Raw genomic sequence first — 17,601 nt, forward strand, 5'->3', positions numbered from 1 at the left:
GCCCGCTCTCTCAGAGTCCCTGTTTCCCTCTGTAACTGGTACTCTGGGTTAGGAGATCTTTAATGGGCGGTCAGTCAGATGGTATATCGGACTATGCTTGACTCAAAGGCAAGGGTGACCAAATCCTGTATGACAGCACTGAATAGTGGCAATCATGATCCTGGAATAACTGCAGACTCTCCAAACACATCTGACTTATATATTCATACTGTATTAAACATGTCTGACTTTATACAGTATGTATGTAATTATCCACAAATTACAAAGGAACAATTTGAGTGCACTGTGCTGAACTTTTGGGTTCAGATCTCTAACAGTTCCAACAGGCAAAGTTCAGATTATGATTAAATCCATATTTCTAATTGTTGCTTCATAATATAGTTTAAGAGGAGTTCAACAGGTTCTGCTTCTTCCAGGCTTTATGAGGTCATAGATCTCACCAGTCCCACGCCTTCTAGGGCTCAGCCCATTCTTGGCTTTTCTTGGAGCTTTGGGATCAAGGTTGTCACTTCAGTTAGAAAAATGATTACGGTAAATATCTTACGCCAGCTTCAGATAAAACTACTCTGAGAAAGCTCCAGGATTTTAAAGAGTAGGGAGACTCCCAAAATTGGTGTACTCTTTTTTTTTATTTTTGCGTCTGGTGGCAGTACAAGAGGCTCTGGGTGGGGGAGAGCCGGGGAATTTCATGATTGCCTTGTTTGGAAAAATGTTAAATGTTTGGTACATGTAGTACTAGCCTACTGGATGGCATTTTATATGAGTGAGTGAGTATTATACTTAATGGGTAAGGTGACTGTGCGTATGTTCCCTTAAAGAGTTTGGGTGACTAAGTTTGTAGCGGGAGCTATAAAGTGGGAATTTTTGGTAAGAAGGGTAAGAAGGACCTGGAGTAGCCAGCCCGCAGGCTAGTGGGGCCCAGGGACCTCCCAATTAGGAGTGGGACCCTGTGGGGGCTCTTCCTCTCAAGGGGAGAGACCTGTGGCTGTGCAGTGGGTTTCTTCCTCCTCCCAAGGAACTAACCAGAAGGTGAAGGAGAGACATAACCAGGAGATGAAAGGAAGAAGAGTTCATTCCTCCCTCTGAGGTCATGTGCCAGGAGTTCAGGAGTGGGATGAGTCCTAGAAGAGTTCCAGACTGTCCTTTCATGTGCAGTAGTCTGGGGAACCTGCACAGGAGAAAGGTGGTTTGGAATTTGGAGGAAAAGGTCTGTTAGGATTTGTAGGTGTGTGTGGGCCCTGGGCAGAGGTGAGAGATGGTACCGCCCAGAGGGAGGAGCCCTGTGAGCCTCACCATCGGGAGGCGAGGTCTCAGCCGACATCAGACACAGCTGTGGAATAGAGTTTTTATTAGAGCGGGGAGTGCAAGAGAAAGTCACAGAGTCTGTGCAGTGGGGAATACCTCTGTAGTGGAGATACGGCAGTGGTCCGTGGAGCGGGGTACACCGATGAGGCTCCTCAGCAGAGGTGATACGGTAGTGGTCCATGAAGCAGGGCACACCGGTGAGAGGTCCTCAGAAGAGATGATATGGTAGTGGTCCGCAGCACTGGGTACACTGATGAGGGTTCCTCACTAGAGATGGTACGGTAGTGGCCCGCAGCGCGGGGTACACCGATGAGGGTTCCTCACTAGAGATGGTATGGTAGTAGAGGGTTACTCACTAAAGATGGTACGGTAGTGGCCCGCAGCGCGGGGTACACCGATGAGGGTTCCTCACTAGAGATGGTACGGTAGTGGCCCGCAGCGCGGGGTACACCGATGAGGGTTCCTCACTAGAGATGGTATGGTAGTAGAGGGTTACTCACTAAAGATGGTACGGTAGTGGTCCGTAGAGTGGAGGTACTCACTGTAGGCAAAGGTTCCAGGAGAAGTCCTGGGAAATGGGGCAAGCAGTAGTCCAAGGCGATACACCCTCCGAGGAGCGGATAGCCAGAGACAAGGAAAGGGCCCCTGTAGAGCGCGTACCCAGAGCGTCTCACGCCAATGAAGCAGGAACAGGAAGTCCGTAGTGAGCTAAGCGGATTAGCAATGAGGGAACTCGTTGCCAAGTCGTCGGTAGGCAGGGCCAGCCGGCTTAAGTATTGAAGAGGAATGACCTCATCCGGAGGGGACGCCCCCGAGTGTTGCGTCCGTCGGTCTCAGACGGCTTTGACCTTTGTGCCTCACCTTTCTCTCTGCTCTTCCTGCTAGCCTTGGGAAGATGGCTATCACCGCGTCTGCAAGTCGCTCTCTCCGGTGTCCCCGGAACGGCTATGGCAAAGCCTCACGCCATGTTTCTCCTAAGGGCCTCCTAGGGAGCGTGCGCGCACGCCACCCACGTCTTTATCCACGTCATGGCGGGAACCTTGGGGGCGTCCCCCTCAAGTGATGTCACGCCATCCGGGTATTTAGCCTGCCCTTGTTTGCTAGCTATTTGAGTTAGCAAGGATCGTGAATGGATGGAAAGCCTTCGGTCTGAGCTACTCTGCTGCTTCCTTGCTGCCGCTGGAAGCTCTCTCTGCGCTTCGGGGATTTCTCTAACCTGGGTACCCGCTCCTCAGGGGCCCCTTACTCTCTTTCAGGTGCTTATCTGGGATCAGGTACTCGCTCCTTGAGGGCCTGCTCTCCCTGGCTCGGTGCCTGCATACAACTACTTCTGCTTGCTTGGATTTCCACCTATACAGCTACCATCTAGTGAGTAATCTAACATTGTCAGTTTGTCTCATCTACAGCTCTGCTGCACTGGGAACCTGCAACCGGATCTCCCTATACCATCTCTGTGAGATGGGTTCCCTCTGCTGAGGGTCCCTGGACTGCTACCTCTGGATCACCTCACTACTGCCACCTCTGGTGGAACACCTCAGCTGTATATTAAGACAATATCTCTGTTTGTGTGTCTCGAGTCTAGCCTGGTACTGTGCTTCCTCATGGAGCTCCTCCCCATGGGCATGGTCACCTCCACAGTACCTACGAATCCACTCACAGACTTCAAAACCATAACACCGAGGTTCCTGCCATGACGGGTTTAAGACTGGCCCATGCGCGCGCGCCTAAGGGATTCCAAGGGCAAGATGGCGGTCGGCTGCGACCACGGCATCCAAGGAGGCCTGGGAGCTGTAGGCAGGCTGGCGATAGCTGGCCAAGGCCGCAAGTCTTCCCAACGGAGTCAAAGCTGCAAGGAAGGAGGTGAGCAACAGCGGTCGCAGCCGTCTGCGACCAACGGGCGTAACAAGGTCTATGAAGATGAGTGAGTAAAATCACATCAACTGGAGCTGCATTTGGTCCACATTGGATGTGAATGTTGATTATGGGTATGATACAGAGTGAACCCCACTTCTTAACAAGGGTTGAGACAGAAGTGTGACTTAGGAGGAAAGAGTTCTGACTAACTGTTAAGGATGGTCTAAGGCAAAGAAATCATGTAGGAAAAAATGTGCTACTATGTTCCCAGAATCTCATGCTGTCATGTATTATGCTGACTGTTGGAAGCCCATGAAGCTCTGATTTATTCAGTTTTAAAAATGTAATCTTGTTTCACATCCATGTAAACAGTTGGCTGGCTGGTTCATTCAGAAAATAGTTAATTGTTTGGAAGTCTGAAACTTGGTGTCTTCTACACTTATTTAAGCCAGACAATAGGGTAAAACAGGGGATCAGAGGGGAGTTGACGGGTATCCTCCCTGTCCAGAGAGTCAAACAGGAGAAATGTTGTCATACCCTACCCCTGCTGTTACCTGTAAGGTCCAACTGCATGACCAAACTAAGAACCCACCAAACAAATCTGGAAGGGATGCCCCTTCTACAACAGGAAAATCCCATACCATCATCAAGGGATTACCAAAGCACGTTACTTCTCCCTAGCTTTCCCAAGGAACTGGTCTTCTTATTCAGTTTCTAAATTAGCCTGACCCTGCCGACTTTTCCCCTAGAGAAGTCCCCCAGAAATATCAGTGAATAAAGGATGAAAGAACCACTAAGGAAGGAAGAACAAGAGCAGATGACCTCAGTCGGATCTCCATACACCAAGGGCTCAGGACGGGCTGGGTGTCTGAGGAGAAAATGACCAAAGGTAGGATTTTTTTCAGAAAAGTTGGGGACCCCTCCACTAGGCTTCCTTCACAGCCGCTGGGTATGCTGTATGCATTAAAAATCACCATGGAGCTACCTAGATGCCTGAAAAAGGACACCTACCTACCTAGAACCACACATGTACCGACATTCATATGTAACTTTGATATTAGGGATGGATAGACTTATTATGTAAACCGATATGATGTGTACTTTAATGTCGGTACAGAAAAGCTGTTAATAAATAAATAAATAAAAGTTTACTGATTAATAATCATAAATTAACACCCAAACCTGGTCCTGTCAGAATTCTTACAACCTCTGGTCCCATGAGAAGCACCCACAGTTCATGTGCACACTGGGAATACTACTACAGCATCTGGGCCATAAGCGAGAGCTTCCCCCCCCCCCAGAGATTAAGAGTCAAGCATGAGAATTAAGTGCTAGCCGGAGCAGCCCCTCAAGAAAAATAAATCTGTCTGTGTGTGCCCTTGGGATTAACAACCCCGCAAAAGCTTACACTAATGAGCAGCTCTGCCCCTCTCTCAGGGTACAACCCAGTGAACACTGTCTGTTCCAGATCTACCAAAAGATAGATGTCACGTTATAGAGTGTTATGTGCTGCTTATTTAGCTATAGCTAGGCTTCATCCTAGACAGGCTTAAGCACACAGTCTCAACAGGAACAGTGAGCTTCGCTATTATTTCCCCACAGCAATCACTGCTGGCCCATGACCTTTACTAACCGTTTTATTAACTCATCTTCCCCTTTTCTACTTCCACATACTAGAAAACAAGTAAACATTTCCGAATGGAACATAAACCGCCTGGAAGCTCGAGCGGTCAGACTAGCCTGCCTGCGATTCAGCCACAGACTCCGAGGCGAGTCTGTCAGTCATGTCGGACAACGCAACAACTGTGGCCTACATTTCTAGGAGCAATGGACAGACTGTCAGGTAACCCCTGAAGCAGAAAGGGATTATTCTGCCCCCAGTTGTCCATTCCCAGACTATATATCCAGTCTAATAACGGGTTTCACTATTCTGCCTGATCCGATGGTCACGACTTTCTGCTGGTCACAGCTTCAAGTGCTTGATGAGGCTGGTACAGTCTCTTGGACTGGTGCAGAATATACTTTGTCAGTGATGGGCTGGATATGCCATCAACAATTAGACGTGATCAACGTGCCATCTGAGGTCTGGAGCAAATAAGAACACAGTGTGTCCGGTTGACCTGTATCCACAACTGTCCTGTCTTAAAACTTCTTGCCATCAGTCTTGAGGCAAACCACGTTTCCTGGGATGAGAGCTGGTAGCAGGTTCAGTGGATGACATCGATGGAAGAGAGAGTCTCATAATTGCATTTAGATTTTGCGTCATTTTGTTGCAAGTAAATAATTGCGGTGCACACATCACTGGTAGTGAAGGAAGGGTAGTGTGGAAAGTTTGGTGCATTAACAGCTTACCTTGACTCTCCCATGTAGATTCTGGCTGTAGCTCAGAAAGTCATGATAAGGATCTGGTTGACACAGGAACTGTTTTGTAGTAGGAGTCCATTTGCTTGGGGAAAATACGGCTCATCACAACATGGCAGATACCGTATTGAGCTATGAAATCTGAAAATAACTGGGCCTTGAACTGCGTACCATTGTCAGTTACTAAAGTCTCTGATGATCAAAATCGGATGAAGAGGGTCTTCAGTTTTATGGTCACTGCTGCACTGGTATGAGTACACAAGTGTAGGATTTCAATCCAATGAGAGAAATCATCAGCTACCACCTTGGTAGCTTTTACCTTTACCTTCATCCAGGTCAGTTGCAGGTCATGCAGCTTTGATGTGAGCAGAGGCTCCTTTCCTTTGCTGGGCCTATGAACGAGGCAGTGTTGGCAAGAGAGAACGTTCTTTTTTAACCAGGGGTTCAATACCTTGCCAGCCAATGGTTTGCTTGCACTTCTCCTTGCATTTGATAAGTTCTAAATGACCAGGATGTATTCTCTGCACTCAGTTTCTTGGGGACTATGATGATGCAGTTATATTTGCAAAATCCTGACTTACTGACTGGGGGGTCCTCTGGCTGAATGGCATTCTTTTGTTATATTTAGTACCTCTTAAACAGTCTGGCCAGCCCTTCTCTACGTACTTTCAGACAGCCCAAAGCTCATTATCAGTCTGCGTTGCTGCAAATCAGAGCTTCCATTAACAAGGTCTGTAATGTAACTGGCACACTTGCTCCTGCAGTTTGGTTGCCATCCTGTACTAGGCAAACTGCTGGTGCCAGTCAGGCCAGGATGCCAGATCAGCAAAGTTAAGGCCAGCAGGAGGGTCAAACTTCATCATCCTGATGTAGTAAGGGCTCACTGTGGGTTTGAAACTGGCTCTGAGGCTGTCAGACGTGCCTGAGGTTCAGACTTCTGAAACCATGTCACATTATTGACCGTTATATGCTGATTCCATGCCAGACAGACTGTAGCACAAAGCCTTAATGGTAAACGTCTTTATTATTTTCCTAGAGAGTCCTCTGCTGGCCCATGACCTCTGCTAACATCTCTATTAACAAAGCCTTTAACGGAACATTATACTACACATCATAATACAGTAGATTCTCCATAGGTAGTCACAGTTCAAAGCTTGGATCTTGTTTCACTGGTGTGGGAACATTCAGTTGCTGGGATTTATAGTCCTCTTGAGAGCTAATGCTTCATCAGGAGCTGGGCATTTTTTCCTCCTTACCAGGTCTCCCTCAATACATTCTAGCTCCTGCAGTGTGCTGCTTGTCAGTACCCAACTTCTGAGCATGCTCTGCAGGGAGCGTGTTCAGAACATCCCTCTGGGAACACTACCACCAGAGCCCTAGAACACAGGGGTTCCCCTCTCTCTGGAGCACACGCCTCTGTTATTTCATAGGAAAGTTACAGTGGGAAAAGGGAAATACTGACCTTGTGATATCTTATTTTGGGAAGTCTTATGGCCCTCTCCGGCCAATCCCATGTTCTGTTCTATACTGGTGGTTTTTAAGCTCTGGTCCTAAGGGGTCGTTTACAATTGCATATTGCCCGCTCTAGCCATGTGTGAATGCAGGTACCTCTATGAAGGCTGTGATGAGGGGTAATCAGAACAAGGTAAAATGAATGGCCACAGAGGAAAGGAGAAAACTAAATTCTGAATAATGGCGGAAGATGCCTCTTACCTGCTGACCCTGCAAATCCGGTCATCCACGCCCTCCTCTTATCTCGTTCTGCAATGTACTCACTCTGAGAGCCGGAGAGAGGAAAACAGTGAAAAGTACATCATTAAACTAAAGATATGACTGGGAATACAGCATGCACGTCCTATAGTCGAAATGCAATAATCTAATGAAATAACATAAAAGATCTTTAAATCTATTGGATCTTATTGACAAGTTTATGTGATTAGGATAAGCCAGTCTTGTGGCCCTGCTTATGTTAACTGTCCTCAATGCCGGTATAGATCCTGTCTTAACCTGTGGCATCACCAAACATGCCTTTTTTTTTTTTTACAATAGAAAACTAGTCAGCATGTTTTGCTGGTTGTGGCTTACCATGTGTGCATCAGTGGCTGGGATGATATACGCACTAACGTTGACGAGTCCCATCTGCTGCCGTAGGCCGCTCAGCTGCCGTGATGTGTTTACCACTGTTGGGGGCAGGAACTGATCGCAAAGAGAAACAGACTGTGTTGGTAAAGGCTCTCTTTAATTTGGCTGTGCGGCAGCCTCAGATCACTTCTGGATGAGCCTGGGGAAATTGTACACTGTCGCCTTCAACCAGGAATCTCACACAGCCTCATTTAACAGATCTCAGTTCTAGGAGATTCTTGTTTGGTGATAGTGACTAGAGAAGCCCTAGAGATTTTTCCTTTTGGGGGAGGGGGGGGGGGAGGGTTCCTGTAAACGCTGTGCTCTCTCCTTGAAATCGGAGATCCTCTACTAAGAAGAAGAAGAGAGAGAGAGCGAGCGAGCGAGAAAGATTTTTATAGGTGCACAGACAGGTAAGAGAGAATGGCTGTTCATATCCTCTCAGACTCTGACGACAGCTCTCCCCACAGGTAAAAATCTGACCCATTCATCCCTTCCCTACCCCCACCCAATATATGCTTTACTCATCCTCATAGAGAAGCATTAATTAAAGGGCCAGAAAATAATCATATCTGAAACTTCCTTTACGAGTCCTTCCCTGAAACAGGCATAGGGGCCACTTCTGAGTACTGCAGAGCATGAATCAACTTGTTGCAAAATGCTTCAGAACCCAAGGGGGATCACACTCACAGTCTTTCCAATAAAGTCTACATATGAGGGGCGTGTTCCAAAACCACATTTTACAGAAAGTAAAAAAGGTTTTCAGTATTAAAAAAAAATAAATAAATAAGACAGTTTTAAAGTTTTAACAATCTATCAGCAAAAAAAACCCCAAAAAAAACCACACCTTCTCACAACACTTGTTACCTGTCAGGAAATTGGGACTTCTTATTCCTATTAGGTCTTATTTCTCCCTTAGAGTTCCATGTGCAACTTAGGAAAAGTCCTTGCCATCCTCTTAATAACTAAATAAGTACCAGGTTGGTGCCTTTAGCCTCTGGACAAAATGTTCCTGAGCACTGTGGGCAGATGAGTCCCTCCTGGAACATCCTGGAACACGGAGAGCCACGGCCCTTTGCTGCCTGTCTCTCTGCCCCCTGGTTGTTGACTCTTCCCAGTGCTTCATGGAGCCACCTATACAGACGTTGGACAAATGAACCATCCTGTAGGCCAGTGGTTCTCAACCTTTTTTCGGCTGGGACACACCTGACAGATGGTTCTCACATGCGTGACACACTGAACATGTGACCGTCACGGGGCTATATATACACTCTGCTTCCTCAGGAACCTCCTTGACCCCCAACAATGGGTGCAGAGCAGAATTAGGGTATTACCCTGTACAACTCACCATACAAAAAAAGATATTCTGGTTCTGATGACATCTCAGTAAAAGCAAAACAAACTCCCTTTACTGGCAGGCACAATACCCCTCCTTATGAAAAGACAGTAATTTACCACTAATGCATATCCTATTGAGAAAACACAACAAATAAGATTGATACAAATGCCCACATGCTAGTAAAATACCTCACCTCGGTCACACACACAAAGCCGACCTTCACCAAGTACAGAAAAATCACAAATTATAAATATGGAGACAGAAACTGGAATGGAAAACCAAAAAAGCCACTCTGCATGCAGTGCAAACTTGGAGAAATGGGAAGAGAAATATAGCACCTAACACAGTCCTAGGATCTGCAATAATGCACACAAACTAATCTGCACAAAGTTACACCTGGATTATGGAACACACTCAAACAGTAACAACCCTATCTAAGAAATACAACTATTAAACCAGGCCCTAAACACTAATACATTTCCTATTGGGAAAACAGAATAAGCCAAGCTGCTATAGAAGCCCACAGAAATAATTGTAAAATTATACTAATAAATGTTATAAAACAGCTGATGAACAGAACATCCAATAATTAAAAAATAAAAATTTAAAATTGTCCAAATATCAATAAAATATTTCAAAACAGCAGACAGATCACATAATACCCAATAATTAAAATAGCAGTCAATCAAGAAAAATAAATTTCAAAAGCCACCTTTACTTACCCTCTCCAGCAACTCTCCTACACCTTTCCCTTGCAGGCCAATAGCACTCACCAGAAGCAGTAGTGGCTGCTGAAGCTCTGTCCTCAAAGACCTCTTCCTTAGGGCCCACAACCAGTCACTCACACACAGTCTCTGTCTCACACACACCAGTCACGTCCCTGACCACTCTTGGTCTCATACACACACACACACGCCCCAGTCACCTCTCTGACCAGTCTGTCTCTCTTCTCACAGAAACACATCACCTCTGACCATGGTCTCTCTCAATCACACACACGCTCTCACTCATGCATCCATTCTACCACACACACACACACACACACACACACACACACACGCATCCATTCTACCACACACACGTGCATCCATTCTACCACACACACGCGCAAGCTCTCACTCACGCACCCAGGCACCCATTCTACCACAGGCACACACAAAGCTGTCATTCACACAAACACATACACACACGCTCACATGGAGCCTCTTCTCATTGCTTGGCCTAATAAGCCTGGCCTCCTCTCTTCAGCTGCCACCGGCCTGGCCTCCGACAGTGGTGCACAGCATCTCTCCACTCTTGGGCCCGCCGGCTCAGTCTCCTGCAGCAGCGCATAGGGTCTCTCCGCACTTCAGCCGCCGCTGGCCTGGCCTCCGGCGGTGGCACTCCCCTACCAACTGCATCGGCCAGTCCACCCCTGGGGAGAAGGGAAGTACAAGTGGGGCAGTGGGACACCTGACGGTGCTTGCTGACACACCGGTTGAGAATCGCTGCTGTAGGGGATGGACCCTTAACTATCTCTCACAAACAACTCCACTTCCATGGAACCTCCCAGTGCTGGAAATTTACACATAATGACACCTAATTAAGCCTAGTTCACCTGACATTATTCCTTGATGATTAATAATTCAATTCAATTTAATATACTGCTCATAAAGGTTTACCAGAGTGGCTCACAATAAAAATATCAACAAATACAGTTTAAAAAATACAGTAGTTCAGCCTAATAAACATAATACAGTAACAAATTGCAAACCATTAAATATAAAAAGCACACAAAACAATATCAAATCGAACAAATCAGAATGATATAACAGTCAACACAAATTCAAAGACTAAAACACAGGTGGTGAATCGACCGCAAAAACAAAGCATAACTTTTAACCTAAAAACTTAATCTGCACTTGCACTTCCTATTCAAATGGCATTCTGCTCCCAAATAAATCACTGCTGGCACTGCTTACTAACTGTATCAGATGTCAAAAAAATGGGTGGCTTCTCCAGAAAGATTTCTATAAATCAAAAGCCTAGGGGGAAAAGAACATGATTTAATTACTTTCTGAAATTTCAGAAAGAGTTTTCAAGTGTATTGACTAATATTGAATCTGATTAGATTGAATGGGCCCTGGGTGCACATTTGTACTGAAATTGAGGGAGGGAGGATGGGACAATAAATTAGGAGGAAAGTGGAGCACTGAGGTCCATACTGAGTAAGCCACATGCAGGAAAGTTGTCCAGGTGAAGCATTAGCCAGATAGTCAGTGGATCGAATATATCCAGATAACTTTAGGGCAGCATTCGTCTGACCAGGCCTATCCAGTTAACTGTGTCTGAATGGCACTTAATATCGCTGAATATCAGCACTGCCGGATAAAATAAAAACTATGCCTCAGGCATGCTTCCGGTGCCGAGTCCTTTTACCTGAGTAAATTCCGTCCACACAAACTGGGCAAAATTTAACCAGCAAACAGGGGCAGAGGGAGGGGAAAATCTTGGGTTTTGTTTGGCTAATTCCAAATGTTAGCTGGGCAAATCCTCTGAATATAGACCTTACTATGTGTGTATGCATCCAAATGGCAGATGAAATTTAATGTGGACAAGTACAAGGTGTTGCATATAGGGAAAAATAACCCTTGCTGTAGTTACACGATGTTAGGTTCCATATTAGGGGCTACCACCCAGGAAAAAGATCTAGGCATCATAGTGGATAATACTTTAAAATCGTTGGCTCAGTGTGCTGCAGCAGTCAAAAAAGCAAACAGAATGTTAGGAATTATTAGGAAGGGAATGGTTAATAAAACGGAAAATGTCATAATGCCTCTGTATCGCTCCATGGTGAGACCGCACCTTGAATACTGTGTACAATTCTGGTCGGCCGCCTAAAGAAACCAATTTAAAACAAACCCCCCACCCTCCTGACCCCCCCCCCAAGATTTACCAAACCTCTCTGGTGGTCCAGCAGGGGGTCCGGGAGCCATCCCCTGCACTCACACCCTCAGAACCGGTTTCAAAATGGCGCCGATAGCCTTTGACCCACTATCTCACAGGGGCTACCGGTTCCATTGGTCAGCCCCTGTCACATGGCCATCGGCGCCATCTTGTGCGCCTACCATGTGACAGGGGCTGACCAATGGCCATATCCGTTGCGGATTGCCAATAATTAGGGACCGAATGCACACCCCTAGCACTAACTTCAGTTACTGCGCAATGACATCCAGTTACTGCACAGTAAGTTCTGTTAGTGCGCACTAACATAAAACAACAACTTTTATGAAATTTTGGCATTTTTTCTTTCATTTCGTGGCAGTCCTGAAATGAGACAAAATAGACAATTTTGTTGCTATTGTCTATTTCGTTAAAAACGAATGCACACCCCTAATTTACAGATGGCCATGGTGGGTACAGGATCTACAGCATCCTTCATTATCAGTTTAAACTACTTTTTCACCAATAAAGTCCCAGATTTCTGTAAAGGTAAAAAAAAATCATATTTAAACCAAAATTGCACCTCAAATTTAGGCCATCAAAGGAGCAGCTCTAGATCTGCCAGTGCGGCATTTGAAAGCTCCCCCCCCCCCACCAACAGTGCTGGATGCCAAAGTGTGTCAAAGCGTGTCGCCAATGCTGAGTTTCAAGTCTTCCCCCCACCACCCCCCCAACCTGCCAAGCGCCTGCCGTTTGGTGCTGCTAGTGTGGAATTTCAAGCTTTCCCTCCGCCAGCTCCCTGGCTCTCTCACACAAATGCAGAAGTGAAGCCACAGCAAGCGCCTGCAGGCATCCTGCTGAAGAAGGGAGAAAGAGTACAGTCTGCTACCTGCAGCTGTATGGGAGCCTAAATCCACCATCGCTAAGGTTGGGATGAATTCTCTTGTGGTGGAGGAGGAGGAGGAGGGAGGGAGATTCTTGGCTGGAGGAAAAGGCAGGCACGGCGTGGTATGGAGGAGAGAGAGAGAGAGGAATGTTGCTGAGTGGTGGGTGGAAGAAAGTAAAATGCTAGGCAGCAGGTGAGGGGGGGGGGATGCTGTGCCAGAGTTCGAGAGAAGATATGGGGGGGTGAGGAGGAAGAGAGGCAGAAGGGAGACATAGGGGAGAAACGGGAAGGAGATTATTTGAAAAAAAGAGTTTTAATCAACAAAGGTAAACTGTTGATTCAAAGGAAAATGTTATGATTAATTAATTATATTTTCTTCATAAGCTCATGATGGCATTGAGCAGTTCTACAGCAAAATGACTGTAAATTCTGTTTAATTTATTAAAACATTAATCTGCTTAATATTTTATTTGCAGTCCTGGCTTCTGTCCACCAAAATAAGCACCAATAATTTACCAGGAAAAACCAACAAGTTACTTTTTCCCCCACTGATTTTCTCTCATATTTTTTTCTCGCTGTAATAAACATCAATATAATCGCAGTGGAAAAATATAAAATAAAAAGCAAAAATGAATGTCCATAAGGATAAAGAACAGGACAGAGACCCTGCAACAGAGGGAAACAGACAATGGCTTAGTGCACTTCGGGACCTTGCTGCATGGGATGTTTTACTTCTGGAAAAGGCAGGCCTTTGAATGCATGTGCCAAAGCAAAGAACGTCAAGCTGCAGCATGGTCTGAATTATCAAGAAGGCTCCTCACCCAGTAAAAATCAAGTGAGAGAGAGAGAGAGAGAGAGAGAGAGAGAGAGAGAGAGAGAGAGAGAGAGAGAGAGAGAGAGAGAGAGAGAGAGAGAGAGAGAGAGAGAGAGAGAGAGAGAGAGAGACTGGCCATAATGTCATGGCCCATAGGTAGGTATTTGTATCCCTATGGTAGGCCCACCTAGTAACTCGAGGTGGGGATTAGTTAAGAGTGTAGGGGGTTAGGGGCCACTTTGACATTCTACCAAGCTATCAAGCTAGGTTGAGAGAATCTTGCCCAAATCTCATCTTGGAGTGAGTTTCCTCACTCCGAAGGCCAGCAAATCTTCACAAGAGACCACTGTTCTGTTCGTAGGTGTCAAGTAGAATGTCAAAGTGGCCCCTAACCCCATACACTCTTAACTAATCCCCAGTGGTTGAATGCAGGAAATACAACAGGTCTGGCACTTATTGCAGAATCTGAAGTGGTATCGCAATTTGCTAACTTAGCTCTTCGCACAGGTAATTAGCACAAATTGCGATAAATGCTATATTAGCATAAAACACGCCCCTTTTGCTATCGCATGCGGTACTTACCGCATTTTGATAAATCCACCCCAAAGACAGAAAAGAAGCAGCATTTCAAGGGCTCTCACCGGCGGGTTTGAGGTGCAGTTCCTTGTCGTCTCTCCGTCAGAGCTGGGCTGCATGGGCAGGCCTGCCGCGTATCCTAAAAACCCAAGACAGAAAGAAAGGGCCTGTTTAAAGGCAGCAGTGCCGGACTCTGGGGAGCTCACCTGTGGCCAGGTCCACGCTACTTCACGTGCGGTCCAAACAAGGCGGAAAAGATTTCCTACAGAGGCAGCCTCCAGCGCTGCGCTCTCCGAACAGGATGAATATCAGGAGGAAAGACACCGGGATTCAAACAGAGCCACCAGCTCTCCCAAATTTATTTGCATTGATGTTTTAATTTTGAATACAACTATACTCCAGGGTACTGTATGTAGTGGTAGTAGTACAAGAAGGCCCTAGGAGCGAGACATTCGTTTTCCATTGTCAACCACCTAAAATTTCTCTTCCTCTATTGCATTTAAATGGGGGGGGGGGGACAGAAACTGTATCAGGTTTATCAAGTTTACCTCTGATATCTGTGATGGAGTTGACCTACGCATTTTTTTTTGTTTAAACCAAGGACAGAGATAGGATTTTATGCTGGGATAACCATTCTGGGCCCCTAAGTAACGTTGCATGAGCGCTTGGAATATCTCGTGTGACATCTTTCATTCTCTCTCTAAATCTCATTTCCATCCTTCACTCTGTCTCTACCAGGCCAATGCAATAAATCTCTGCGTTAAAAGTGCACACCAAAATCCAGCGCTCAGTTCTTAACGCACAGATTCAGGTTTTTGGTTTTTTTAACTTCTGATGCAGTAAACTAATGCTATGTTAATGCCTTGGGAGTTTAAAATATGGCGCAAACAGCAAAATGTGTGTTCAGCATAGGCCGTACACAGGTTTTTAAGGCCTGTGCGCTGTTAGAGCAGAGGGGGGACGGGTGGGAGAAAGCTCTGGCCCACCCGATGTTTGGCCGTGGAGGGGAAGAGGAGAGAATCACAAAACATGGTGGTGGATCCCTAAGAGGAGAATGAAAAGGGAAAAAAAAAAAAATCACAGGTGCCAGAGGCAAGAGGAATGGCACTGTGGGGGCTGGGGCGGCAGCTGGGGAGGGGGAGTAGGCAAAAAAAATACCCTCCTAAAAACACAGCAATGGGAAGGCCTCTACCGCTTTCTCTTGCCACGTCCGATACACCCCCTGGAAACTTTACTCCACCTCTGACCAGAAGTAAAGTTTCCAGTGTTAAGAAAAATACAAGGCAAGCCAACGCCTCTCTGCATTGGGAGGCAATGCTTAATGCCCTCATTATAGCATGGGATTTCCATGCGGGGGCACTAAGCTGACCACAGGTTTATTTTCTGTGCACAAAACTCCTGGCTGCATTTGCATCAAGTTTTGCATGCAGAATATGCAGGTTCCAGAGCAGGCAAGGCTATGCGTTCGGCTGCAGGCACCTTTTGGCCTGCACATCTGTCTGTTGATCACTCTTCCCTCCCCACCCTGTCATTCTTTCTTCCCATTCATGGTACTTTACTGTTTTTTTTTTTCTCTTATTGCTTTTACTCTCTTCCACCTTTACTTTCTTCCCTGTGTACTCCCTGTTCTCAGTTTTCCTCATACCTCCTGTTATCACTCCCCTCTCCCTGAACCTCTTCCAGCCACCCTGAGCTCTCATTCTGTGTTCTGATTACTCTTTGGAGCGCTGCGGAGAATCATTTCCCCTCTTCAGAACCTCTGACATCTCCTCAGGAAGTCAGGAGCGGGAAGTGGTGCACAGGATCCAGAGGTGGCTCCAGCGCTTTCGGTCTCTTCCTATAATCCAACTACAAACTACAAGGGACAGGGAAAAAAATGTAAACAAGCTCTGGAACAAGCCCAGAAATAACCGGCGGGGGAAGAGTGCACCCTCCCATACGGGATTTACCTCTGACTCTCATCTGTGCAATAAATCTCTTAAGAAATTAAATAACTCAACAGCTTGGGAGGGCTGTACAACTGCAGCTGGTCCCCTGCAGTACGAGAGTCATTTGTTTTCCAGCTGGATGCACTGGGTTTTGAGCCTGCACCAAGGAAAGGAAAGGAAAAAGTCTCTAGCTAGGTATTAGCATGCTGCAATGTCTCAACGGCTGCTTTGCTGCCTCTCCCTTATTACATAACTAAATGGTAAAAAGGCACGCTCCAGCCAAATGCTGACTAAGGTTAGCAAGTGAACACGACATGTTGCCGGTCCAGCGACAGTGCTGTGTAGCGCTAGGGGCAAGACTGTGGAGGCAGTATTCACTGGCCCTGGGCGGAGGGTGTCTCTGCCATCACTCAGCAGTAACATTTAGTAGCCAAACTCGGGGGCTGGGTTCAGGAGGAAGCTGTGGTTTGTGCCCACCCCTCTCCTCTACCTGGCCAATGGCTGGCTGAGTTGGGAGGGAGACAGAAAATAGGGAAGAACATTTTGGAAAGCTGCAAATCAGGGTTTGTGCTCCTGTTGCCCAACAGAGGCTGTTTTGATTCAGCTGAAAGCCCAGAAAGGAATAGGAGGAAACTGCAGGGCCAGAACAGCAGGCTTAGCATTGCTCCATAGAAGAACTAACAAACAGGATTATGTTAACCTTTTACGAAACACTTCACATACCAGGTCATTCATCAAAATGCATTAGGGGCCGAATGCACGTTAAATGGGTCTAATAGGTGGTAAATATTTCAGTGCAAGTTAGCATGCACATTTTAAATTTGTTATGCAAGTGGGAGGAGTTCATACAAATTGGGTTATGCAGGATTTAATGTCAGAAATAACTACATCTTTTTTTTCTGCTGCCATTATGTATGAGAGAGAGAGAGAGAGAGAGAGAGAGATGTGTAATAGGAGAATAGGACTCTCTCTATATCTAGCACTGTAGATGGGCACATTCAACTCAGTGTGGGTTTGGGGGGGCGGTGGTGTTACATACACGGTCAAAGGAATTAACTGCAAATTTGAAATCACTGAAGAATTTCTGTCATTTGAATCAATGAAAGATACAACAAGAGGAGTTGATTTGTACAATGAAGATTATAGATAGAGTCCTATTCACCCTATTACAATGCTCTCTCTCCCCTCCCAAAGAGGCAGGTGGTATACGCATAAACCAAATAGCACGCCACACATAAATCAATGTGTGCTGCGTAAAATGACATGCGCCGTGATACCGTATTGCGCTTTGCAGAAATTGCTTATGTGATGAGGAAGATGGGAAATTAGCCTAACCATGCCCATTTTTTTTTTTTATTGCAGGTGCTATTTCTGCTACATTTATAGCATTTTGATGAATCTAGGGGATAGTTATAAGGCCTTGGAAGTCCATATTCAGAAGCCCACGAGTGGGTACGTTATCCGGATAACCTGATCCAGATATTCAGTGGAACTT

At 46.1% G+C, this 17,601-nt stretch overlaps 1 protein-coding gene across 4 annotated transcripts in view; it reads right to left on the reverse strand.

Moving 5' to 3' along the window:
• Positions 1-17,601, reverse strand: part of XPNPEP2 (X-prolyl aminopeptidase 2) — a 128,566-nt gene that overhangs the window by 89,122 nt on the left and 21,843 nt on the right. For all 4 annotated transcript variants that reach the window (XM_029607420.1, XM_029607419.1, XM_029607422.1 and 1 more), the window contains 3 exons: positions 14,244-14,317; positions 7,606-7,716; positions 7,234-7,297 (listed from right to left, as the gene is read on the reverse strand). In XM_029607420.1, coding sequence (XP_029463280.1) covers positions 7,234-7,297; positions 7,606-7,716; positions 14,244-14,317 — 249 coding nt within the window. The remainder of the gene's footprint in view (positions 1-7,233; positions 7,298-7,605; positions 7,717-14,243; positions 14,318-17,601) is intronic.

The sequence above is a fragment of the Rhinatrema bivittatum genome, chromosome 6 (assembly GCF_901001135.1).
Source record: "Rhinatrema bivittatum chromosome 6, aRhiBiv1.1, whole genome shotgun sequence".
Classification (NCBI taxonomy): Eukaryota; Metazoa; Chordata; class Amphibia; order Gymnophiona; family Rhinatrematidae; genus Rhinatrema; species Rhinatrema bivittatum.